The sequence below is a fragment of the Drosophila virilis genome, chromosome X (genome assembly GCF_030788295.1).
Source record: "Drosophila virilis strain 15010-1051.87 chromosome X, Dvir_AGI_RSII-ME, whole genome shotgun sequence".
Lineage (NCBI taxonomy): Eukaryota > Metazoa > Arthropoda > Insecta > Diptera > Drosophilidae > Drosophila > Drosophila virilis.
The window spans coordinates 21,096,992-21,124,900 of NC_091543.1; the positions used below are offsets into that span (position 1 = coordinate 21,096,992).

General features: G+C 39.0%; 2 protein-coding genes and 2 long non-coding RNA genes across 8 annotated transcripts in view; 3 read left to right on the plus strand and 1 right to left on the minus strand.

The window, feature by feature from the left end:
• LOC116652003 (uncharacterized) overlaps positions 1 to 27,909 on the minus strand; it is a 202,873-nt gene that overhangs the window by 127,588 nt on the left and 47,376 nt on the right. The gene's annotated exons all lie outside the window — the stretch shown is intronic.
• LOC6631724 (obg-like ATPase 1) lies at positions 4,919 to 7,288 on the plus strand. Of its 2 annotated transcripts, none has more exons than XM_002055535.4 (6): positions 4,919 to 5,034; positions 5,100 to 5,129; positions 5,240 to 5,435; positions 5,991 to 6,051; positions 6,107 to 6,488; positions 6,570 to 7,288. In XM_002055535.4, the coding sequence occupies exons 3-6, from the start codon at positions 5,255 to 5,257 to the stop codon at positions 7,137 to 7,139; spliced, it is 1,194 nt and encodes a 397-aa protein (XP_002055571.1). In that variant the 5' UTR covers positions 4,919 to 5,034; positions 5,100 to 5,129; positions 5,240 to 5,254; the 3' UTR covers positions 7,140 to 7,288. The 2 variants fall into 2 exon arrangements, with proteins under 2 accessions (XP_002055571.1, XP_032295527.1); XM_032439636.2 differs by having other exon boundaries at positions 4,953 to 5,034; positions 5,082 to 5,129.
• CARPB (Carbonic anhydrase-related protein B) overlaps positions 17,236 to 27,909 on the plus strand; it is a 39,724-nt gene continuing 29,050 nt past the window's right edge. The window contains exons 1-2 of one of the 2 annotated variants that reach the window (XM_002055534.3): positions 17,236 to 17,796; positions 26,485 to 26,662. In XM_002055534.3, the coding sequence (XP_002055570.1) occupies positions 26,605 to 26,662 (58 nt within the window). In that variant the 5' untranslated portion in view covers positions 17,236 to 17,796; positions 26,485 to 26,604. The remainder of the gene's footprint in view (positions 17,797 to 26,484; positions 26,663 to 27,909) is intronic. The other variant, XM_032439637.1, reaches the window with a different exon arrangement.
• Positions 22,043 to 22,594, plus strand: LOC138911366 (uncharacterized). Its single transcript, XR_011416913.1, has 3 exons — positions 22,043 to 22,223; positions 22,280 to 22,343; positions 22,418 to 22,594. It is a non-coding gene; the product is annotated as an uncharacterized lncRNA (long non-coding RNA).

Genomic DNA, 27,909 nt, shown 5'->3' on the forward strand with positions numbered 1-27,909 from the left:
ACGGCGCTCTCAGGCTTGTTTCTAATTTGGCAAATTAAAAGCGGGTGCAACGCCAATAAGAAGCGGCAATTACAGTCAAATTCAAACTAATACATGCATACAGAAATTTATGGGCCGCATACGCTCTTAGGTCAGGGCAGCTGTCCATATCCATGCGGGCGGGCCAAGGGTGGAGCTGCCCACTTCGCTAACGCTCCCAGCCAACCGCTCCTCGCTCAGCTCGTCGCTTGGGATAATTAAGCGCAATAAAAGTCTATTAATTGCCGCTAATTAACAAACAATATGCAAAGAGCGCCTTTGGTGGATATACAAAGCAAACAAAGAAAAAAAAAAAAAGAATAATTGCTTAGCTAACCTGGTTAAAGCTGTTTGTGTATACGCGCAAATGATTTGTCACAGCTATGAAAATATTCATATCTGCAATCTTGGCAAGTAAAGTCGATGCCACCTTCTTTTCAGAGAGTTAATCTACATGCGAAACTTGCCAAAACTAGCATAACGTCCCAATTCGGTTATATACATACGTAAGCCACTGTTAACTAGCATTCTATACTCTGCTCCAATAGGTCGAGAGATTTATGTTCCTTCGTTCGTTGAAAGTAAAGAAAAGCCAAAGCTGCTGCGAAAGCAGCGTAATGCACGCCTGCGTGCTTGGAACAGGCACAAGGAAGCATCTTCCACCTCTTAAGGAACATAAATTCTTGATCCGCATCAATACCCGAGTCAATCTATCTATGTCCATCTATGGACAGCTAGAGACTTTAAATCTAGTGCCCGCGCATTACAAGTTCGTTTACGATAATCGATAACTTTCGCCGTTTCCAAACAATCGATAAGACTCGATATCGAAGTCCTCTCTATTGAGCATAAAACAATCTATATGTATCAAATATTTTTTATTTTATTTTTTATTTAATTGCCCCTGCTATAAATCAAATAAATAAACCAACTATCCAACAATTTAAGGAACAATTTAAATGCAATTTTCTCTTTTTTTTTAATTTTACGAATATTATACAGCTAAAAATTTAATTGTTCTAATATTGACACGTGATTGCGTCAGCTAGCGCAAATTGCAAGAATTTCTGTGTACATGTACACACACACTTTCAAGCGCGTCTTAATTGAATTCAATAAAGAGAAACAATAATCGCGATTGTATTTCGTGCTGTGCTGTGTGTATCTGCTGCTATTTTGATTTGTTGTTAATCAATGAATTTAAATTTTAAGCATGGCTTAAGGTGGTAACAATTATTGCGATTTGTGACGGGTTCGAGTCCTACTCAAGGATCTTTTCTTATATTTATTTTTATTACTGCTTAGACAAACGAGTTCGTAGCGCGAGCTGCATTTGGTGTGGGTAGACGAGGTTTCAGGATATCCCCCTAATCGGGAACTCCCGACTGGAGCCTTTTTTTCGTTTAATATTTATATATGTACTGGCTGGCATTTGGTCTTATTCGGCTTGCATTAAATTTAAAGCTTACCCCCACCCATGCAGGCTTAAATCTTTCCGTATTTTCTTGAAATCCACGTCTCTTTGGATATTTCTGAAGATTCATTTAAAGTCCGTCTGCCCAAAATTGATCAGCGTTTCAAGTAAGAGTGCCTCGCTTTTCCAAAGTGTGAAGCACTTCTAATATAAATTTCATCAAAGATCTTTGAAAATACTAGGAGATGCCCTGCACCTTACACTGTCCGTGAATTATATTGTGCCAAAGAATAGTATTATATTCGCAAAAGGAAAACAGCCTTAAAATTATGGTATAAATTGGTGAGCCCCCACCAGCTACCTAGCTCTGAGATCAAAGTGTCCACACATATGGATGGAAAGCCAGATAGGTTGGCTAGGCTAGATTGACTTGGATATTTCTGTAGAGCAAAAATATATGTACTCTTCGACCATTATGAAATATAGTTCCGATGAGATGGGAGGTGGTATTCAAAACATGCATATTTACTTTGGTGTTTCATGCTTTTAAAATCGATATCTGTTGTTCTGCTTATGATATTCGAGAACAGGTATTTCAAGTATACTTAGTTTACCGAAATCGACGCACCTATGCAAAACAACAGACAGACAGATATGTCTAGATCAACCGGGCACGTATGCACATCGTATGAATTCTGTGGCGGTCAGATAGATAAACGGACAAAATCGACTCAGCTGTCGATGCACATTATAGGGTCAAAGATGCCGCATTCTGCCTGTTACTTACATGTGCATAACTTTACCCTATTTTAGTAATTTGTAACGGGTAAAAAACCGGTGAGAGAACGTTTTGCGGTTTGTGGGCAAAAGAATTAAATTGTTACGAATCGGCAAATGTACTAAACAACAGTTGGCCTGAATATGATCCTTTAAGCGTTGCTTGCGGTTGCCTACGTACGTAGATAAATGAATTTTTAAATGCTTCCAAACCGCAGTCAAATTATGATCCAGCTCCCTATCGTGCACTGTGACACGATCTACACATATGCACAAATAACATTAATATATATTGCATGGGGCGCTTTAAATTTGCTAGATACACATTGAATATTAACCAGCCGAGTGGTAGTACAATTGCTCCAGTCGAGAGTACCCGACCAGAAGACACATGCTTCACAATCCGGATGTGCTTTTTAAGCTACCTGCAAATTTGTATGTTCGACCTGCTTCAATGTGCAGTTTAAAGGGCAAGGCTGTAACGAGTTTTTCACTTGGGGAAGATTTATCAGCAGAGTATCTTTGATATGTGTATGATATACGAAAAGCAAGTGCCAGATGTAGTTCACGGAAAATAGGAGCATCATGAGATCCATTGTGGTTGCGGCACAAGGAACGAAACAAGGCTCAAAAGAGTTTCCACAAACATTTCGTATAATGATTAAATTATTAAGTTCTAATGTGGAATTTGGAATAACCCTAAACTTCGTCCTAGCATGTGCCTTTATCACATAATTTGAGGTCTCTAGGACAGACGGACGGACATGACTAGATCGACTCGGCTATTGATGCTGATCAAGAATCTACTTACATACTTAATGGGTTTCGCTCTGCCTGTTACATACATCTGCACAAATTTATATGATTTGAGTAAAAAAGGTTTGTAAGTGTAGATGGACGCGATGTGTATTCAATGGCATTGAAGATATCCCATTTTGCCACATGTGCCATGCATTTGCACAACTTGTTTTGGAATTTATTTGTATCCTTTTTTTTTTATTGTTAACTATTTTAAAAGCTACAAATTATACGTGTTCATACAAACGAATTTGTATCCATTGTGAAGCGTGGACTTACGCATAACGGCGCATTTAATTTGAGATAGAAACACTCTGCAGAAATGAAACAAGTCAAATCAAACGATCAGTTGCGAACTCTCGCTATATATCTTTCTCTTTTCTGAGCATTTGGGGATCTGGTTGCGTTTCAATATACAATAAAGCTCACGATCGGTTCACTAATTATGCTTAATTATTGATTATTGCGGGTTTTCACTAAGCCGCCAAATTGCGTGTACGTGCGTCTGTAAAACAACTTTCACAGATATGTTGCCCATTGTTGTTGCTAATCACACATAATAGAACAGAAACTGTACCGAAAATGATGGAATAATTTAGTCAGATTCTCTGCAACCAGACACACGCACACCTTTTAGTGCTTTATTATACTCTGTGTGCAAACTAATAGAGTATATTGGTTTTTACTGTCTGTCTGTATGTCCTTTATTAAAGCTACACATTTCAAAGATTGCAGCCTCAATAACCTATGATTCCCACAGTTCTAAAACCGAATCACAATGACCTCCTTCGAATATCGACCCAACAACGCGTCCACAAATTGCAAAAACCTAGAATGCCTGGGCCAAGTCTAAAAGTACCCAACCAAACGATAAAGAAGACTCATTCACTTTCATATAGTTTTCATTCACTCAATAATAGCTTTCATTATTCGCATAGATATTGCAATATGCTAGTAATTTAGGATAGTCAATGCTTAGATTAAGGGTAAGTATCCTTACATCCAAATCATTTTTTAGTTTATTGCATTTTATGAAAGATATTTAATAACCCATAGCAGAGAAAACCTTGGAGATGGTTTAAAGACGTAATGGAAATATCTGACAATAGAATGTGCACTATATTAGAGAAATTCAAAGTGAATTTGAATGAGAAAGAACGTCATCAATTACCTCGACATTGGCATTCTTACATGAGGATATTATTGAATAGAAGTATGGCAGATTAGATCTCTTTTGCTTTGTATTTACCAAGCTTCTTATGAGTGGATTGTTTACATATTCGCTTGATGAACAGATACATGATCCGGATGGTCATATTATTTTTATATAGAGTCTTGCTGATGCGGTCGCTAAGAGTTGGCTTACATCAATAATGATTATCTGATCTGGCTGAGTTTTCCCATTTTATGTTGGTGTTAATAAGTTGAAATTCTCGTCAAATTTGGGTTGGGTTTTGGATTTTGCAACTCTTGGTATGGATATAATGTCGCCCTTGATATGGAGTATAATGACCCCTAAAGTTCACTTTCATAACTTAGCGAATTGCATCTTCCATTTATCAGGATATTACATGTCTATGTGTTATACAAAATATGACGAGATCAGATTCCAATAGTACACCAGCGCATATTATTTTCTCTTGGAGCTTGTGACATTCAGGGAGACGTATATTCACCTGTTCGTACAGAAGCTTTCTGTTGATTTAGTCAGCTTCCCACCCCTTACAGTTATGACTGTGTGTTGATTAGCAATCAGTCGATTAGATTTCAGTCAATCGGGAAAGTATTTCAGTATTTCAAATGCGCGCCGGTAAGCGCCATCTTTTGGCCACAGTGTAAACTTGAGATAATGTGAATAACACAAAGCTGGCTGCTATGTCAAGAAAATGAGAATATTTCGGCATAATCGCAGATATTTGCTGACAGCTGTTCACTCATTCTCTCTCCTCTCTCCATTTCAACGAGGTAGTCCCTGTCAGCAGCCGTGCTACAACTTCATTTTATTGCGACCGGCACCAGCACTTAATGTAAATATAAAATAAAGCACTTTTATTTATTTAATACAATTTAAAAGGTTCGACTAACTTCACAGCCAGGGCGAACAGCAGGGCACAGATTACAAGTAAGTGTGAACGTAGCAAATGCCATTGAGGTTATGTTGAATGCTGTGGCCAAAAATGGCATAAAAAATATACACATCTACATACACGCACATCTCTTTTGCATGAACAGCAACAAACCGTCAATATGCCACCTAAGAAGCACGATGAACCTGAACGCAAGCCATTGATCGGACGCATTGGCACTAACCTGCGCATCGGCATTGTTGGCGTGCCCAACGTTGGCAAGTCAACGTTCTTTAACGTGCTGACCCAAAGCGCCGCTCCAGCTGAGAATTTCCCCTTCTGCACCATTAAGCCCAATGAGAATAAGTATTCCAATTATCATCAGCAGCCGCTGGCCATTCCAATCGCAATTTACGTTGCCTTTAAATAATTGTAATCAATGGCATTTGAACAATTTTTTTTTTTTTGCGTTCAATCGATTGCCTTGCCGAAGCTTCCAAGAGTTGCTTCTTACTTTGCTGCCGTCGCGGGGGCGTGGCCCAGTCTCGGCAATTTGCCGGATCTAGTTGCAGGCCAAGATTCCACAGGCTGCAAAGCAACGGGCCAGCAGCTGCTTTGTATGCAAATTACGCGCAGGCCGTTTAATTTGAGCGACTTCATTTTGGTTAACTTCGAGTGCGCGGCTGTGGCTCGCGGGGTTGGTGATTTAAAAAATAACAAAATCAAAAAATTATAGAAAATTGCAATGATTGGCAATGTGGCTAAGTCAGTGCCGGCTTCGATGCCGCCCCAAACCCAATTTCAATACAAGCTAACATGCGTTTTGTTTTTGCCTTCTCTTTCTCTCTCTCTCTCTCGCTCTCTCTCTATCTCGTTTTCTCTCTCGCTCCAACGCTTTTGACTTGCGTTACCTGCACGTCGAGTGATCGTGCCCGACGAGCGCTTCGACTACCTTGTGGAGTTTCACAAGCCAGCCAGGTGAGTAAGTCGTGTGTTAGGTTGGGCAAATAAAATTGTTTGATCTTTCTTGCAGTGTTGTGCCCGCTTATCTAAATGTGGTAGATATTGCTGGACTGGTCAAGGGCGCCGCCGAGGGACAGGGCTTGGGTAATGACTTTCTTTCGCACATCAGTGCTTGCGACGCCATTTTCCATTTGTGCCGCGCCTTTGAGGATCCGGACGTGACGCATGTAGAGGGAGAGGTTGATCCAGTGCGCGATTTGGAAATCATTTCTGAGGAACTTCGTCTGAAGGATGAAGAAAAACTGCTGCAGAGCCTCGACAAGTTGGAAAAGGTTGTAGCTCGAGGCGGTGACAAAAAGCTTAAGCCCGAATATGACTCCATGCTGAAAATCAAGGACATATTGATTGATCAGAAGCGTCATTTGCGCTTTGAGGACTGGAATGCGCACGATGTAAGCACCATTTGTCCATTTGTATTTTGACTATTTTTGCAGTCGCCTTAATTGTTGCTTGCATCTTTCTCTTGAATTTAGATTGAAACGTTGAACAAATATTTGTTTTTGACGTCCAAGCCAGCCATTTATCTGGTCAATCTTTCCGACAAAGATTTTATCCGCAAAAAGAACAAATGGCTGCCCAAGATTAAGGATTGGATTGACAAGAACGATCCGGGCGCGCTACTTATACCCTTCTCAGGTGCATTCGAGCTGCAGCTAAGTGAAAAGGATGATTTAGAGCGCAAGGCCTACGAAGAGGAGACCAAATGCAAAAGTCAGCTGGACAAGATCATTATAACTGGTTACAAGGCCTTGCAGCTGGAATATTTCTTTACTGCCGGCCCCGACGAGGTCAAGGCTTGGACGGTCCAAAAGGGCACAAAGGCGCCACAGGCCGCTGGACGTATACACACTGATTTTGAGAAGGGCTTCATTATGGCCGAAGTGATGCACTTCGAAGATTTTAAAGCGGAGGGCAGTGAGGTAGCTGCTAAGGCGGCCGGCAAATATCGCCAACAGGGACGCAACTATACCGTTGAAGACGGCGATATAATTTTCTTCAAATTCAACGCCGGCGCTGGTCTCAAGGATGCCAAGAAAAAATGATATCGTATGGCCACCTAGACAATCATGTTGACTATCTCGTACATTTAATTTTATATTCACAACTGTTTGCTTTTCCTGATGCCAGATGCCCGATTCACATACATATATGTCCCAAGTAAAAATGCATTTGATTTTTGTATGACAAAAAATTGTGAATTCTATCTTGTTGGGATCCAGGAGTTGCATGGGTAAAGTTAAATTTAAAAAAAAAAAATGCTTTACGGTAATTCTTCGTGTTGGTCACTTCACGTAGATTTCGTTTATTATTCGTCGTAGCCACCACACATAAGGAATGCCCAAATAGTCAGGAATAATGTCTATTCCACGCAGTTTTTTCTTAAAACTCAATTTCTGGCCGCGGTTAGTGTATTTTATAAAATATAAGCAATTAAAAGTTGCCGATAACACGCTGGTAGCACGATTTTCAAGTCTCGTGCAGCAACGATTTGTACTATCGATAGTTTCGTACTATCGTCAACGCTTCGCGATGAGCGAGTGAGGGCTGCTAACTATCGATGATGAATCATTAACAACATCGAATTTTCAATTGTGTATTTAAATTGTAATATGCTCTGCTCACTTTGCTTAAGAAATGACACATTTTTAAGTTTCACACACAAGTGTGGCAAGTGTGGGATTATTAAAATTTAAAATTATAATTTAAAGTTACTGCTTGCCTACGCTGATATATCAGCTATTTATAGTATTGATACTTTCACATTTTTCATAATATCGATTCGAAATTCGATAAATTATAGCGCAAAAAACAAAACGCGGGAAAATTACAAATTTTACAAAACTGTGACATTTTTGATCCCAAAGCTCTATCTGTCTATTTGTTACACAATGGACTGTTGACTGGCGGTGGTGGCAAGCAGTGAGGGTCGGTACAGGCTCGAGTCCGATTGTGAGGAGCTTTATTTGTATACCCTTTGTAGACAAGGCCATAAAACTGCAACGAGGCTTACGGTAAAGGATAAGAAAACTGCTTGTGCTAAAGTGCATTTTAAAGCAGTACATTGCTTGACAAGAAGTTTTGAAAGCAGTACACTAAGCTGTGTAAATCAGTACAAAGTGCTGTTCGTGCGGTTCGTGAACTTAATAAACGGTTTAAGTCCGGGGTAACGCTAATACTCCGGCAATCCTTAGCCTGGACGCAAAAGCTGTGTCCCCCATGTGGTTAAGCAAACTCCACGATTGCTTTCTAAACTACAGACGAGGCGGACAGTCAGTCTCCTGCTCCACAACCTTATCCCTGTTGCGTAGTCGAGTGCAGGCATCGTCATTTCGGACGAAGCTGCTGCAATACCCGATGCTTTTGAGGTTGGAGTATGTGTCACCCGGTTAAAGAGCAGGCGCTGTATTTATGTACACACACAAACATTCACCCACAATTCATTCAATTCTATCAAGAGGATTGCAATTGTATTGTGTTTGCTGCATTTTGTGCTGATAGCAGAGGGTTCAGGGTATCGCCTAGTCGGAAACTCCCGACTAGTGCCTACTACTGGTTTTTCTTTTGCCTTCTTGTTAATTTTTACTATCACAACTATCATAAATAAATATATTAATAAAAAAGAACGAGAAAGTAGTGATACCTTCAGCATGTCGACGATTTAATGCCCTTGCAGACCCAGTTCAGCACTGGTAACCCAAAAGACAGCAAAATGATGGTAAAAGATTTATTTTATTTTTAAGAAATATTTTCTTAAAAGTTAACTTTTTATTAAAATGCTTATCAACAAGCCATAAGTGAGCATGTTGCTTGCAAGCCTGTCTAGCCAGTCCACAATAGTAAACACTTGTAGATTAAGAAGCAAGTTTAAATGCATTATAGGTAAATTATATTCTTTTCAAGCACTCCCGCTTTTAGCACTCTTGTTTTTGTTACTTAAGATAGTAAGCCGCTAAAACAGTCATATATAATAACAATCGGCTTTCACTCAGAAAGTGCCAAGACGTCTACGGAACAATCTAATTTAAAGTTTTCATGCAACGAGAATCAGAAAAAAAAAACTCCCTGTAAAGGAGGCATTCGTGCAGCGTAGGAAAGCGTATAGACACAAATTGCATGCTGCAATTTGTTATCTCAAAAATTCAAAATTATGAGTTTGTATAAAAGTTTCGCTGGGCAGGAAGTGCCGCTACGGACGTCGGATAATAATTGTTCCTTTCCGACGCAGGAAACGCAGCATGAAATGATCGTGACCATCGTGAGCCACACTCAAGCACTATTTTAGTTAGCAAAGGGCAATATATTTCTATTATAATATAAATTCAAGGATTCTTTAAAATGAAGGTAAAGAAGATAATAACAGCTTAACCTTGACTATTGGGGACGCTAAATGATTCAATTCATACCTCTGTTAGAAGTGAAACAAATAAGAGGCTCCTGTCGGGAGCTCAGGACTAGGGGATACCCTGAACCCTCTTCTACCAATAGCCCTCGCTTTTTGCCGCCGTCTCTACTCAACCGCGAAACCAACAGCCCAGCTCACAAAAAATAAAACAACTTAAGGTGCATCCCATACACACTACACAAAAAACAAGACAATCGCAATTGCACTGCTTTAAAAGAATTCAATAATGATGCGGATAAATGCGTGTGTATACATGTTTTCAGAAATTTTTGAAATTTGCACTAGCTGCCGCAAACATGTGGACAACCAAAGCACAAAGCATAAAGATTCGTTTTCGAAAGACAACAGCCTTAAACTTATTGTCTGGTTCGAATTGAACTTGTTATATATTTGATTTTCCGTAAAGCAGGGCGCTGTGTCACAATAAAAAATGTATCACAAGTATATCAGTGATTCGTTACATATAGAAGAATTTATATTTTATCCAGCAAAGTAGATACACTCTTAACCAAAACGTCGAACTATATAGTTGGATCACCCGTTTGAACAGTACAACAGAAATTGCTGAGTCGCAATCGCGGTTTGCTGTTGTCATTACGGAATAATTAGCTGTTCAAATGTTTAAGCAGCTCGCGTAGCAAAGGCGCTGTGGGCATAATTTCAGTGGCCAGTGCAATTGCAGGATGCGTTTCCTAATATCAGATTTAAAACGTTTTACGCTTTTGCCAGATGTGGCATTAAGTTAAATGGCAACCTTCATGTCGACGATGGCGAAGGCTATGAGACAACGACACCAAACCGACGACGGCGGCGTAATCTATCGATTTATATTATTGTCACGTTTATCCCAAGATTGAGACTTGCCATCTCGTAATAGGAGTATGCTGCACTCAGGGAAGCTGAGCAGGTAGGGACTCCTTTCGTTGTTGATAGTGTCGCTTGTGTTTTTACTTACACTGCATTGCAACTTGTACGAGCAATTAAGGTAGCCGTTGACCTGGCAGAGGCGTATAGAAGGGTTAAGGATAATACAAGTGGAATAGGCAAAGAAACTTCACAGGAGAAGCGCAAATGAATAATGAATGCAATTCAGCAATATTCAATTTCAATGCGTCACTTAATCGGGCGTCACTCATTAATTTATGACAGTCATTTTTAACGCTTTGCTGGCTACCAACGTCGACGATGTAGACGTTGATGCCGACGCCCAACGCCCGACGCTCTGCCAGTGACATCTGCCCCGCCAAGCACACTTACTTGCCAAGCCATACGTCAAATATTCAACGCAATTTTTCAATTGAATTGAATGAATTTTTGTATTGAGAGTATGAATGCCGCCTGACAAACGCCAAGGCAATCAAACAGAACTTTGCTGCGCTTGCATTTGCCTGTCCTTGCAGAGAGAATGCCCGACTTTGTATGAACTTTTGCACACAGGATAACTCATAAAAACTTATGGATATAAAGGCAAGCATGATATAGTGGTTCGAATCGGTCGATTTCGACATATTTGCTGCCTGAAACAGCTAGGCGGATGTATGCAAACTTTCTTGTAGACAGCTTTAAGGCTGACTCTAGTTTGCATTAGAATAGACAAATGGACGAATGGACAAACAGATGGACTTTCATGACAAAATTTAAAGAAGTTTAAGCCAAGTAAGGGATTGCCCGACGAGTGGATACCCTGAACTTTCTACCAAGCCGGATTTCGATATCGATTTTTAACAATGTTTATCATTTCAAACTCTTAAAGGTTTTGAGATCAGAGTGTTCAGTAGTCAAATTCGATAGACGGACAAAGGAACGGTTGGACAGACAGACGGGCATTATACACTTTTTATGCCTATTCAATGAATTTAGGGTATACAAATATTAGTTTAGAAATCCTTTCCTTTTCACTGAAGTGCAAAGAACTATAATATTTTTGCGCGATTGTGCTGCCAGCAGAAGAAAAATGGGAACTGGGAGGGTAATTTTATTATTCATTTTTCTGTTGCCTATTTATTTTACACTTTGGTCAGTTGAAGTCCATTAGGATTTCTTTCCAAACCCTTTTAAAATGCTTATGTCTAAAAATATCCTCTCGTTGAACACGGACAGACAGACAAACATGGCTACATCGACTCGGCTTGCCTCCCTTTCCCCATCATCCCTTCAGTATTTGCATGTAATTGAGTGCATTTCTTATAGTTATTAGCAATCCATATTAATTCTAATTAATCTTTGCAGGATATCTCTGCTTTGCCATCAATCTTAATCTCATGTAAGGACATTTCTCTTCAACTCGTCAACAGGTGCGTATAACTATTTGCATTATCTTATAGTTATGGCAATTGATATTCATTTCTAAAATCATTTTTTTTTTTTTCAGAACAACAACAATGAAAGGACGTTACCGAAAGCTAATGCCAATTACCGCTGGGAACAGCTTTGGATTTCTAAATATTAGATTGAGCGTTTGTCTCTCCAACAAATACGTTCGTGCATGTATCAATATACTTAGTGTAGACTTTTCAGGTTTCCCTGGAATTAGCCATAACCTTTGTGTCCTCCCCTTTCTTCGCAAAGTAAATTCTAATTAGAAAAAAGGCAAAAAACGAATCATAATTATATAAATATCTTTTTCTCCGTTTTAAAATAACTCAGATGGGCCACAGAGTTGGACCGCCCTTCGGGTTTTCTGGTCCCTGCCTCTAGACCGAGACACGAAAGGACTGCATGCAACGGACTCACTCAATTGTGGCTTCTTCGCTGTTGGATTCTTGCCTTATAGAGGCCCATTTGTTCGTCTTGCAGTCTTGCGCCATAGGCCTAGTCGTGCATAGGATCTCTGTCGCAGGGATTATCTTGGGTGGCCTGGCCTGGCCTGGCCTGGCTTTAAGTAGCTTCGTTTAGATATATACAGGTTGTATATGGTATATTTGGTAGTCTATGTTTATTTTGTTGAGTTTAGTCTAGGTTCTAGCTTGTTCGACTGTCTCAGAGGCAGGATTACCTTATGGATGAAACCCTTAGATTGGAACGAGAGTTGGTATTGATAGCCAACTCTTACGCCTTATATGGTATTTAACGTTGTTGATTGCCTTGGTGACATGCCTTTTAAATGTTATTCGTCTGTCGGGAATGACTCTTAGGTATTTGTCACACACATGCTCAGAGAGCTCTGCATGAAGAGAGAGTACGGGTCAGGAGTCTTTGCGCAGGGTGTGGGTAACCGTGGCGTATGCTTAATACAATGTTCCGCCTACAAGCGCAGTTTTCGAAGCGCTTCAGGTACTTCTAAAGGAAGTCAGTTGCTTTATACGCACATTTGTTATTGGCAGCGAGGCCTGTTATGGGTTCAAGTCTTATTAAGGGAACTATTTTTTAATATTTCATTGATATAACTGCTAAGGCAAACGAGCTCATAGCACGAGCTGCAATTGATGTTGACAGAAGAGGGTTAGGGGAATCTCCTGGTCGGGAACCTCTGACTAGAGCATCTTCCTTCTTAAATAGGTTAAGCCAAGGCTAGCTGCACGCGGCATGCAACCCGTCAGTGTGCCTCACACTTCGCAGCCCAACCAGCTAAAGCCTGCGCGATGGACCCGGCTGCAGCGCAAACATAGAGTGCTGGATATTCTCGACACCTAGGCTTGATCTCGTAAGAAACGCTTGGACAAAAGGTCGAAAAAGCCTTATCCACCGATAGAAGAACCCTGTCCTCAGGGACACCAGATCGAATGGGGCCCATTCCGAAGCTAGCTTCCCTTGAGTCATCATTTTTGACAAGCAGAGCACTCTTACTGGATTTTTAAGCAGCCTACATATGCAAGGTGCGTGTTATTCTAATGTCTGTCTCCAATCTGTTATAGGTTCTAAGATCGACGTGTTCACACAGACGGACACAAATATAGACAGCAATGGCTAGATAGGCTCGAGTATTGAAGCTGAGCAAGGATACACATGTGTATATACTTTATAGGTACGAAGATGCTTTCCTTCGGACTGTTCTCGACTCGACTGTTGATGCTGATCAAGAATATATATACTTTATGGGGTCGGAGATGCTTCCTTATGCCTGTTACATACATTTGAATTTTACACAAATACAGTATACCCTTTTTACCCATTTTTAATGGGTACTTGATTTTTGCTATAGGCGCAATCCCGCAAGATGTAGAAAGAAATAACTTGGAATAATATAGTATAGTTTGAATGGCTGACTAGCATGGAATATGATTGTGGGTGCGTTTGTAAGAGTGTGCAAGAGTGTTTGTTCTTGTGTATGCTTGTTCAATGCAATTTTAATTAAATTGTTAGCATATCTTTCTGCGGTACCATTAAATTCAACTATACGAAGAGCAAGAACAACAAGTGCATAGAATGTTGATGGGCTTGCTGTTTTTATGCAAGCCGGTAAATTATTTTAATTAATTTGGTGCGCAGCTCTCAACTAAAATTGAGCTTACAATTAAATTGAATTCGCTTTAACAGTGCAATCGGCAATTGGCAAAGCCTACAAATTGGATCACTCTTCGGTGTCACTCGAGTAAAAACATGTTTCGCTGCCGTTAGATTTGATTTAAGTACAATTAGTTGCGAATTGACTTTAAATAGAGAACATCTTCTCGTTAAGTTATATTGTTTTTATCTTATAAAAATAATGTTGTCTTATAAGTATAATGATTCTATTAACACAAAGCGTGCTGCTGACGGCGTACAAGGAATCTGGCAGCGAGCACAATCGATGACTGCAGCCTTTTTACTTGTTTGATCAAATTAAATAACAAATTAACAAATTAAACAAGTAAAGCCATCCCGTCTGCACAATTATATCTAAGTGTTGGGTTTGATGTTTTCCCCCAGTCAGATTGAGACTCTTATTTCTTACGGCTAGGACTGCGTGTTTTCACCAAGATTGACTAACTACAATGATACGTGTATAATATTTTGGGCAGCATATTTAAGAGCTGCTATTATACGCTAAACGCAGTCGGCAGTAACCGACGGCTACACCCTTATTTGTTTTCGTTTGTTGCTGCTGAAGAGTAATTTTAAAGGCAAGCTTGACTTTGCCATTCATATACTTATATTTGTGTTTCCTTCGACACCAGACAGCGTATTCCTTGCCTGCCCCTAATGTGAACGGCAGACGGCGTCATCTGGTGCCTTATGATTTAATAAAGTTGCAAGTGTGCGCCGCCGCCGTGCCTCATACATGCGAGCATAGGAATCGTCCACATTATCAATGATGCCAACTCCGGCATCGTCATCGCGGCCGGCCTCTTCTCGGCTCGTTTTCAGCCAGCCATATTATCTGGCTCCGGCCCATGTCGTCGCAGTAAGTAATCTATGCTGTGACGTTGTCGTCATCGTCGGCGGGACATATTAAATTGTGTTAAAACACTTGCGCCCTGCATGTCCCACTGTCGGCCCACTGTCGCTATTGCCATCCTCTATGGCAGCCAGGCCAGCCTGGGCCTCAGCTACACCTCCGCTGCGTTTCTGGTAGCTTCAATATTTTTTTTTTTTTTTTTTTTTTGATGTTTTTCCTTTAATTTCCGTCAAATTAAAATATATGTCACCCATAGGCTACAACGTTCTGAATCATAACGCATTTAACTTAGTTAAACCACGAAAAGTACATCCTTATTGTATTATGGCTTCTGTGTTACTCCGCAACTTTAGTTACATATACTGCTCACGATATGGTTAATTGTTTGGAACTGTAGACAACTGTAAATGAATGCATTAATCCATTTCGTAGCATCGAAAGGGCAACACCGAAGCCAGGCCAGGACTTCACACCAAAATGCTCCACGCTTCATAATTAAAAGCTGCACTCCGAAATTTTTCAATAACAGCTATAAATCAAGTATATGGATGCCAAGGGAGCTTGCTATACATAAATAACGTTATACCCACGGGAAAATACGCTCACACTCACACTCACACCCACACTCGCACTCACACTCACACTCGCACTCACACTCACATCGACTTGTACAAGCACGAATACACAAGCTAATAGCAGCAATAGTTTTTTTTTATATCAGACTCAGGCTTGGCACGTATCTCGCTGGTAGCAGCTTCATAGATGACCCAGCCAAGCGCGAAACGGCCCAATTGGCTCCTCATTAGTTACGCCTGTGATATTTCCAGTATTAAAAAGTGTTTTATATTCTATACATACACATGAATGCACGTCGCAAGCTGCGCAGTTTATGCAGTGTGTGTTTGTGTGTGTGTGTGCGTGTGTGTGTGTGTGCATCTTCTTCCGGCTTGAAAACAAAATTATGTTTTGAAAACTCATTTTCGTTCGTTCTTTGTTGCATACAATATGATTTTTACGCAACTTTACGTAAACATTTAAATGACACTATTTCTTGTTTCCAATTAAGGTGAAAGTGAAAACGTTTAATACGTTTAATTCTGTATATGCATATGCAATACAAGCATTTTATTAGGATTTGTCCATTATAGTGTTTAGACTTGGAAACAACCAAAATAGGTGCTCGAACAACAATTGAGCAAAGAGAATTAGTTATAAGCCACTTTAAGTACAGTCAACATCTACAATGTTCGTGAGAATCGAGATTTATTTCACCGGCTTTTAAGGACTGAAGGGTTTTTTTAACAGTAAGTAAAATGGTATATATTGGGACAAAAGTAATATACGGTTCATTGTTAAATATATGAACTATTCTACCACTAAACTATATAGACCCATGGTGATGCAATTTAAGTACAATGGAATTTGGAACATTTTCGAGTAGACCCTGGCAACGTCGGGTAATTTCTTCGCTAAATGTACACTTTTGAACAAGGAATGGGGAAAGGGGCCTTTGTATGTGTTTTATCACAACTTTGTTAAATTATATAATTGATGGGGATGCGCGCGATTGGTGGGGCAGGGGAGTAGTGGACATTTTACCGGCTCAACGAAAATAACGCGGACAATGTCGCGTCCGAGCATTCAAGTATATAGTACTATACATATAAAAGAACTATAGATACAACATTTTATTTTATATTCTCTTATATTTCAGGAATATGTAAATATCAATCAAAATTCTAATATTAATTTGCCGTTGTGAAGCAGATAGATAGATATTATATAAACATTTATACATATATATGTATATATATTATTATTTTTATTTAAGATTATTTTTAATCTACTTTATGGGGTTCTAGGAATGACAAGCCTAGTAGTGTACGAACCCAATTCCGGTATAAATTTTTAAGGGATTTTACCGGCATAAATTCTTAAGGGATTTTACCGGCACCCGGAGGCTTTCCAGCGTGTTTATTAAACTGAAGCTAGTTTTTTTGCGCGACTGGAAGGTAAACACAAAACGTAAACAAACCGTTTGGCACGATAGCCGGCCTTAAGCGAAAATTCACCACGAGTTGAAGAGCGAATATTGGCATGGGTAGAGGCGGAAAAGTTAGGCGAACTCAATTTCATCGGTTTTGCCTGTGTTAAGAGAACATAACGGTCACATTGAAGCAGGCGCTGGCAACTTTCCGAAGCCGGAAGCATAGCCAATGGTCGCAATAATTGGCAAACAGCCAACGGTAGCATGTTATGAACCGCTAGCATAACACGAGCATACCATAAGCTCTCGTAAGCTCAACACGAAGTACTGGCACGAACAGGACTTTCAGCGAGAATCCCAACACACGATGAGTCGCTTGTCTCGAGTCGGTTCTGTAACTCAACCAAGCAACAGTTTTGTTTGAAACGCCAACACAAGCGGTCGCCATGACCCTGTGCGCATTTGTTTTATCGTGGCTAAATTTACGTCGCGTGTGAATTTATACGTTAGTTTGTAAAGTGTTTTCAGCAGTTTCCACGGACTGCACTTTGTACATTAAACATTTTTTTTTTTCGTGATTCATAATTATATGCCAAAATAACAGAATATAATCCAACAATAACACTACGTGGATGCCTATTGATTTACGAATAATGATTAACGAGCGGCTAAAAGAAAGTGTATCATATCTGTAAACAAAATGTCAGCGAATTCAAAAAATCAAATGTAAAGCTAATTTACAGTAATTTGTTCTAATTCCTTTAAAATATACAAGACACACACTCACACACACAGAATCACACAAGGACACGCACTCGAGCGCATAACAGCAACAGGAAGCATATGCACAATGCTTGCAACATTGTTAGTGTAAGCAACTTAACCGATTCTCTCAACAAGCAACAAAACACAAACGCGGACCGAGCACAAAAGCCAAGTGAGAAATGTTTGACTAATCGTTTCTCGTTTAAATGCCAGCATCAAATCATGGACGTAAGTGCAACGCGAAGCCGTTTAGCTACGAAAAGCCGTTGCTCTTAAATACATATTGAATGAAACTAATACAATTACATTTGAGCTAGCAGAGAATAGTGCAAAGAGGCTGGACATATTGCAAGTGATTCGATTTTTGTTAAGCCGAAAATCTGTTCCAATTCATTGAACATATAACAAAATTTGTCTCTTAGTTACGAGCTAATACAAAATCACAAGAAACATGATTAAAATGCAACTTTTTATACCCTAAACCCATTAAAATAGGGTAAAAGGTATATAATGTATTTGTGCAAATGTAGAAGGCAGAATGCTTCCTTCCTTCCTCCCATCTTCCTTCTCCGACCCCACAAAGTATATATATTCTTGATCAGTCCGTCCGTCTGTTTGTCCGTATATATGAACGCGACGATCTCAGAACCTATAAGACTTAGAGACTTGAAATTTGGGATGTTAATGCTCCTTGTTATCGATAATCGATAAAAGTTATCGATTTCCAAGCATTCGATTAAAACCGATTTCGTAGTCCTGTTTTTGAGCAAATTTGTTAGGTTTTAGAGCTAGATCCACCAAATGTTGCATGTAGCTTCTATAAAAGATGAAATATCTTGTATTATGTATTAAACAACTAAAATCATTGTTTGGCATACGAAAAGCAACAGGTAATTTTTGGAAGCTCTAGCTCTTAAAAGGTAAGATTTATTTAACGATATGTTGGAAACACGAAATGCTATCGATTATTTGAAACAAGATGGACTCGGCTATTAATGATGATCAGGAATGGAATGCTTTCCTCTGCATGCTTACATATATTTGTTGTTGTATCTGCACAAAACCGTTAAATCCTTTTAGCCTACTTTTAACTTTCCAACTTTATTATTTTTTCCGCAGTCGCAGGAACACTTCTGCTTAGTTCTTAATACTTCTTCGTTTTATTATTGGTATTATGGCTGCCGCAACATTTACGTTTGTTATGTTTTCTAGGACTCATATCGTGGCAAGCCAATTTTTATGCCCACTTTGTTTAATTGCTCACACGCACACACCCGCCCAGATGAGCTATCAGGATTTTTATGCTGCCGCCGCTAGTTGCGGTGATATTTTGCGTTTGGGTCACCTTCGTTAAGGCCATCGCTTACAGGTGTTAATATTTCAATTAGTTAGCGTTTATGTAGCGAAAAAACTCTTATGTAATGCTTCACGCAACTGTTACGTTGGGGCCAAGTCACAATGGGTGTTCGTGAGTACGCTGATGTGTAGCAAATATTTGTTCCGGCGTGTTAATAAATAATTTTAATTGCCGTCACAAACAGAAAAACTTGATTAAAATGCCAGTACTACCAAATGTAACATTTAAGCAACCGCAGAATAACTCCAATCTAATTTTCGAATGCCGCCAATCATCTTAATAATCCATTTCTCAATTTGGCAAACTGGGCTAATTGTGCCTCTTTCATGGCTTCCCAGCTTTCATTTCCCCAGAATCAAGAGTCTAAGCCCTAACTGAGAGAGGGTCAGGTATATGGAAAATCCTCTGAAGTAAACATTTCCCTTTTGCAGATACCTAAAGAAATATGATAGTAAAGTCTGTGTTTCATGAAATTCGCTTGGAATCATGAATATTTTGCCATATAAGAATTTACATTTCGACCTATCTTTAATGTGGACGCTACATGATATAGTGGTCCGCTGTTTAAAGGATTTAGCAAATCGGTCGGGAGCATAGTGAACCTTATAAATGCCAAGTTTGGGTAAGATATCTTGATAAACGAAATAGTTTTCATACAAGAATTTAATTTTCGACCGATCGTTCCTATAACAGCTATATGATATAGTGGTCCGAGTGGGCCAATCAGATTTTAATATTTTTAGGAAACAAACTGAAACTAGTAAATCCCGGTTTGGTTATCTCAAATAAACACAAGTAAGGGACCTAAGTCGGGACCTTTCGACTAGCGAAAAACCTGAACCATCTTCTACAAACAACGAATGCAGATAACTCCACGAGCTCGTTTCCTTTGGCAGTAATAAAAAACTATTCAATAAAGAAACGTTCCCTCCCTCTTGAACCCGTATGAGATCGCACAACTTGCTGCCACTTTTTTTCAACAGCCATTCCAACAATTCGTTTACTTTAATAACTTCTGTATTTCTTAACTGATCTTGATTAAAATTCTCAACAGTTGATCTTATTGATCTATCTATCAATCTCTGGCTAGTCTTAATCGATCTTAAGCGATTAATCAGCGATACCTACAAAATGAAAGACTTATTTACTTCTAAAGCATACGAGCTCGTAGTGCGAGCTGTGTTTTGTGTTGGTAAAAGAGGGCTGAGGGCATCCCCTAGTCGGGAGCTCTCGACCAAAGCCTCCTATTTGTTACTTTTATACCCTAAACCCATTAAAAATGGCTATAAGGGTATACGGTATTTGTGCAAAATCCAAATGTATGTAACAGGCAGAAGGAAGCATCTCCGACCCCATAAAGTATATAAATTCTAGAGCCGAGTCGATCTAGCCATGTCCGCCTGTCTGTCTGTCCGGCTGTCCGTATGTTTGAACGCAAGGATCTCAGAGCCTATAAGAGCTAGAAATTTCTTGAAATTTTAGATGTAGGTGCTTCTAGTGCCTGCGCAGATCGAGTTTGTTTCCGATAATCGATAACTTACTCCGTTTCTAAGCAATCGATAGAAATCGATATCGATATCCTGTTTTTTGGGCACTTTTGGTAAATAACACACCAAACTTGACATATAGCTTCTAAAATAGAATACATATATGCATTTGATGTTGGAAGAAGAGGGTTCAGGGAATCCCCTAGTCGGGAGCTCCCGACTAGAACCTCCTGTTGGATTTATAGCTTAAACTTTTGACAATAATTTGTAAATAGTGCGGTATTTAGTGTATATTATCGCCGGAATGTGTCTTTACACGAGCTAAAACATAGGTTGCTTTGGTGGCTGACAGATGTATCAAAAGTGATATTCAAAATAAAAAACATTATCCATTAGATAGATAAAGTAATATTAATCAAAAAGTTAAAAAAAAAACATTAAGATGCATGATTCCATAGTTTAAATTGATATAAGCTAGGTTGGCCGATTCTCCCACTGTGTGAAGCCCTGTTTCTAAATGCTTTGTGAAACTAAATTTGACGTGAACTTCATCTCGTTGGTATTCACTCAATCCACTTGCGCTCGCCAGTGACAACCTTCTCCCGTGACGGAAATTTGTGTTTTTCCAAAAGTTGTTTGATGCGACCGTGAAGAGACGCTGAAAAGCACGTACACATCGAGTTTACCAATTTGTCACGCTCTGGTCGTAGGTAAAATATTTGGTCCAGTTGTAAGTAGTCTTTATTTAAACCATGGTCAATCCAGATCTAAAGCTTCAGATATTTTGCGCTTGGCCGAAGAAATTGCGATCATAAAGACAGGCGGAGCTGCAGCAAGAGGAAAATCGCACGAAACCAACATAGGCTTTTCAGATTATGAAAGAACATAAATGCAGAACAATGGACAAGAATTACAAGTATATCTTTTCGTTATTGCAGCAGCTAAAAGTGTATTTTGAATGTTTTGCCCGGAACTATACGTGCTGCAGCCCACCTCTCGCCCAACAGACCAATGGGCACAGTTGAGTAGGGCTCGAAACAAATTTGCGAAATAAAAACAAAAAGACTGCTCTGATGGCGATCTCCCGACTAGTGGATTTCTCGAACCCCCTTTTACCAACATCAATTATAACAAACCAGATTAATACCCCTCTTGTCATATTCCTTTCGCAGAGATGTGAGAGCAGTGCAGCTCGAAAATGCCAAGTTTGTTAAAATATCTATGAAAACAGAGTATTTTGCCCTATAACATACTACTAAGTATTTCACTGATCTCTCCTCTTGCAGCTATATGATATAGTTATTCAAGGCAGATAAGGCTTTGTAGGGAGTTTAGTGCAATTTTCCAATGCCGAGTTAAGATAACTTTTTGGACACGTTCCTATGGCAGATATATGATATATGGTTACGATCCGGCTGCGACATATGCACTACCTGCAACAGAAAGACGGATCTATGCAAAGTTTTAGGACAATAGCCTAGAAACGGAATAACGGACATTGCTTTATCAACTCGGCTGTTGATGCTGATAAATTTATGCACGAATCATACACGAATCATACCTTGTTATCCTTGTCCAGTTAGTTAAAGTAAGTTTGCGATACAATACACTGAAAACATAGTTACAGTAGTGCTTGTCATTCTAAAAATAAACAAATAGATATATATATATATATATCTATATATAAAACTGTTTGCCATTACTGAGCGACTAATTAACTGACTGATTGGTGATCAATGCACAGCCCGTATCATACCGTAAGAACTAGGAAGCAGTCCTTCAAACAAGATAGTTGCCTAACTTCGAGTCAGGTTTGGAATTTCCAAATCTGGTAATCTGGCTGGTAATCAAAAAAGGTTTTTTACAGCCGTTTTTCACGATTCTTTCACATTGCAGTGGAACCATCTTAGCGGATATCTTCATCACATACGGTAACTACTTTCAGATTCGTAGCTCCTATGGTTTGGGACAAATAATTTTATATAGAGAGATATTTGCTTCACAGCTTACTTTCTGGACAAGGCTATCATGCTCTCTACAACAGTGCCATAACAACATTATCCCTTGATTGTGAAAAGTTATTCAGATGCTATAAAGTGGCATAAAGTGTGGTCTTTTGGATGGATGTGGTCATTATTGATTGTAAGGCCCTTTTTTTTGTAGAGTTAAAAACAAAACAAAAACCAAGAAACTCCAATTGACCATCGTTTTTATAATTCTTTTTTTTAAATAAATATTGTTTGTTTGCATCTGTACGTTGGTAAACTAAATGACATTTATTGTCAGTTTTTGGATCAGCCCGATGCGGATGCAGCTGCAAAAATTTGTCTCTGGCCAAATGTCTTTCCATATTTTTCATGCACAATTTCAGGAAGGGGCTTGAAATGGCCATGGAAATGGAAGGTCGCCTGCATCCTTTGCCTCAGTCACGGTCTCAGTTCGTCCATATATATACATATATATATATATATATATAATATATATATATATAATGTTTATATATGTATATGTATATTTGTGCATTTATTTATTTACGTGGCCAGAGCCAGCCGATGGGGTAGGTCCAGTTCGTTGCAGCTCGTCGTCAGAGAAAATAAGAATATTGCAATGGCTGACAAATTTATTTCGTTGCCGTTAGCGGTTTTTCCTTTTTTGTCGGCCTTTTTTTGCATATGTCAGCCCTGCCATGCATATTAAAATGTTGAAAAACACACATTTACCTTTGCATATTCATTATTAAATACTTTTTGGAGACAATTTATAAATATTATAAGCAAAGGTAAATAAATTTAATATTTTTGCGGCTGCTTAAATCATTAAATTGTGATGAAGTGGTCAGTTTAAATACTATCTACTGTTTACTTTTCATTGTTCTGTCTACATTACCCATACATATCAAGTAAGAGGTTCTAGACGGGAGCTACCGACTAGGAAATACCCTGAACCCTTTTATTCCAACACCAATACCAAGACAATTGTCTGTATTTTACCTTGGACCAACTAAAGAGTGGCCAATTTCTGTATGTAGTGTGTGTACAAGATATTTTTATTACATATTCAAACGACTTGAGCTCGGATTTGAAAATGTATGCAAAAGCATTTGAGACGATTTTCAGGAGCATTGCATTGTAGCTTCACTACTCAAGAACTAGTTTGCATGGAACAGAATATATATGTTGTTCATATGTATAAAAACTAAATGCGATACGTGTTCTAGCTTAAATTTGCATTGTGTCACAGCTGGTTCTGTATTCATCAATTTTGGCTATTGCATCTTTGCCTTCGTTAGTTAGGAAAAAGTAAAGTTAGCACTTTGTGTTGAAAATGTTACGTATTTGGGTACATGGAGGAAAAAGGACATTATGACAATTTGTAAGCTGAGATGAATTAAATATGAAGAGAAAAATACTTTAGCGCTGATAAAGCACACACGCAGCAACAAGCTGCCAGTGAAGACATATGTCCGCGAGTATAACCTTAAAAAAAACTACACAGTTACATAAACAGGATAATAAGGCACTTAACATGCACTCTTCGCCATCGCCACTGATGCCACTGCTACAGCTGTTGTCCAACACAATGGCAATGCCGAGTAACCCAGGAAAGGCCAGCAAAATACAAAACTGCAAATCCCGTTGTTGAAGGAGCAAGAGGACAGCAACACTGACAACGATGACGCAATAAGGACAACAGCGACACAGAAAAACAAAGCTGCGTAAAGTCGCTGCCACTTATGTCAGAGGAAATCAAGCGTTACACTCGACATCATCCCGCTCAGCTTACGGAGCTCGGGTCATAGAATCCCAGGTGCTGTCGACTCTATCTTCAAGTCTTCAGCTACTATATGCTTAAACATTTTCCTTAACTTTTATTTTAAATGAGCATCCTAAGCATAACTGAAAGTTGAATAATCCTTTCACTAAAGACCCACTATCGTCAATAATTCCCGACTCTGGATTTAGATTGACAAGGAAAACAGGTAACTCAATCAACTCTTTTCTCGTCCGAGACCCCACACTACCAAGTCGTCTTGTCGAAAAATCAATACAAAACGAGAAAGTAATCTTGTCAAATATATCTTACGGCTTTACAGATATGTAAGATTAGTGAAGCTCGTCAAGAACTTGATTTTCGGTCGATTTTTCATATGGCATATACATATGTATATATTGGTCGGAAGATGATCAAATTAAAAATACCAAGATATCTTGAAAAACATAAAACAAAAACAAATCGTTCCTATGACAGCTACATATATGATATAATGGTCCGATCCAGCCGCTTCCGATATACATGTATGTACTGTGCGTTACAGAGAAAGGGACGCATTCAAAGTTTCTTGCGATAGCTTTTAAACTGTGCAAGTATATAATAATACTTAAAATTGAATAGTTCTGTGTATTCACTAAGAATCATCAGAAATCAAAAAGCTTGCATGTCAAAACAAATAATATTTGTGTGCATCTGGATGATCGCTTTGCTTATCAAAGGCGCGTATTATATTGAAAGCTCAACACAACATGGCCGAGTAAAAAGAATAATAATAAGTAGCATGTATGTTAATCAGCTGAGCTTTACATCGATGTCAGCAACGTAGTTAACGTGATGTTGATATTGCAAAATGTGCATTTATAGCCTCGCAACTGGGTTTATCCTTGCGACTTCGGTGTTAAGTCCTGCGAACTGCATGGAGGGTTTAGGTATTTTTCTAGGGTTTTGGCAAGGCCTTCATTGCGACGATATGCACTTTAGTGGCCCATAACTGGCCCTAGGCCAGGCAGAGCCACGTAACAGCAAAGGAAGCTGCACATATCCACGAAGACACTGCTTATCAAAACGATGGTAACGCCTATCTGGACATATGCGATCCAAGTTTGGGGCACGGCATCAGCACACCAGCTCCGTCGCATAAGAGTGGTCCAAGCCAAGGCAGCACGCAAGGTTGCTGGCCTGCCATGGTACGTAACAACAGACGCCATCGAACGCGATCTCCGCCTAACAAAGGTCGGAGATCAGCTCAACTTCTTCAGCAGCCGATACTCCGACAAATTGGTGCAGCATCCGAACGCGGCCGCAAGGGCCCTGGCTGAGCCCATCAGTGAGAGGCGCCTCCGAAGGCTACACCCCGACGACCTACCAACGAGGCACATCACTTTAACATCCCTTTCCCATTATTGTTATATATTTTTAAGTCTGTAATTATCATTTAAGTTATTAAATAATAACTATACACTATACCCTTAACTCCGCTTGGTAGAGATCAGAAGGCACTGATCGATTCCAGCGCAAAATAAACCAAATAAAAAAAAAAAAAAAAAAAAAACAGCAAAGGCAAAATACAAGAATTACTATAGACATTTAAATTAACTTGTTTTCATTAAAATTCTATTCCCGGTGTACACTAGTCGACATAAGTATTTTTACGAGAGAACAATCGTGCATTTATAAGTTCAACTTTTAAACAGCTTTGAATTTTAAACCATAATAAATACAATCTTAAAAATAACCAAACAAATATAAATATACAATTTCATGTGTTGGCATAAGTATTTTGGCAGGAATTTTATATCGAGAAAATAATGTTTATGCTTAACAAAAGTACAAAAATAAAGAAGAAATTTGCAAAGTGTATATCCTTTGGTTTTAATAATTTTTAAAAGGCGCCTTGGTGCTAAATTCATAACATTTCTAATACCCTCTGGAGATATCTCTTCCCAAAGAGAACTGACCTCAGAAATTGTCTCCTCTCCGGTTTTATATCTGGTTTTAGCTTACGAGTTCGAGTCTTATTGAGGAACCAATTGAACCAATTTTTCTGTTAATTTATTTTAATTTCTGCTAAAGCAACTCTTGACTAAAGCCTCTTACTTGGCGTAGGCAATTAGTTTAGTCGGTTGAACATGGTTGCTATTTCTTAACCGGCAGAGAAAACGATATTTTTTATTAAATTTTGTCATTAAAGCTAGTAGAAGGAGGTTCAGAGTATCCCTTAGTCAGACACTCCCTGTTACTTGTTTTTTAAATGTATTTTTGCAGCACTTAACATTACTATTATTCTTCATATTTTTATAGATTTCTGAACGCAATAATTTCTTCGCTTTGGATGTATAAGTATCCACTCTGAAGTTTCAGACAATAAGAAACGGCTCGTTGAAGTTATAAGATTCACCGCATTCTTCTAGCTGATGAAATATGGAATTGCTGCAGTTGCTGTGTTACACATGCCTTCTACTTCTTTCGAAGATGCTAGGTGAGTACCTTTCCAAATGAGAATTTATTTAGTCTTTTTACATGGCCGAAGACGCTAATAGTTGCAAATGGGCAAGTTTTGTCCTTGAGCCGTCGACCGTGTAAATTTTATGCAAAATGGAAAAAATAAACACTTGCATGGTTCGGTAATAACAACCACAGTGCACTTATTGGGATCGACCGACTTAGAGATACCCTGAACCCAGCAAATGCATGCCTTTAGCTGGAAATTCAGAAGTCCCCTAAAGGTAAAAGCTACACAAACGCATTAGGGCTTGGAAACATAGAGAATCTTGTGTAAATGTGAATGTATGCCGGGCCAATAAAGTTTTCAAGCACACATGCCACCAGCTAAGGTACCTTGATTAACAATAGCCAATTGAAATGCAAAGAAATGGAAAACCATTTTATTATTTTATATAACTCGTTCATCAAACGCGATCTCCGTCTGACAAAGGTCGGAGATCAGTTTAGCAGCCGATACGCCGACAAGCTGCTGCGGCACCCGAACGCGGCCCTGATTTTTAAGCAAATAACTTAGGTTTTTAGAGCTGAGTCACCACACTTGACTCGTAACTTTTAGAATAGTATATATATAAGAAGTATTCTTCTATTTTATAGCTATCAGCCACCTCGCTCTACCCCATTGCCATAAATCAAATCAATTAATCAGTTAGAACAACCAACCAATTTAAACCAATATTTCTTTTTGAGAATATATGAATATTCTTAGCTCAGTGGGAAACACAAAAGGTATTAAAAAAAAGCGTGTTTTGCCTGGCCACGTGTTTGCGGCAAATTGAAAGAATTTCTGTATACATGGACACACACAATGCGCGTCTTTATTGAATTCTATCAAGAGCATTGCAATTCCAATTGTGTTGTTTTCAGAACTGTGTGTGTATGTTATGCTATCCTATTCAATACGTTTTTTTATACCCTGAACCCATTCAGAATGGCTGAAAGGGCTATTTGTGCAAATGTGTGTAACAGGCTGAAGAAAGCATCTTCAACCCCATAAGCCTAGAGATTTAAAGTGTAATAATGTAACTTTTCCCCTTTCCAAGCAATCTATGCAAATCGATATCGATATTCATTTGTTTAGGAAGTCCCTTAGCTCTAAGTATGTATATATATCAGTATATATATATGTACACCAAGTATATATCATTTTATAGATATCGCCTCAATTCCATTCTATTCTTTAAGATCTTCTGCTAAAAATTTCATCAAGGTTGCGCAAAATAT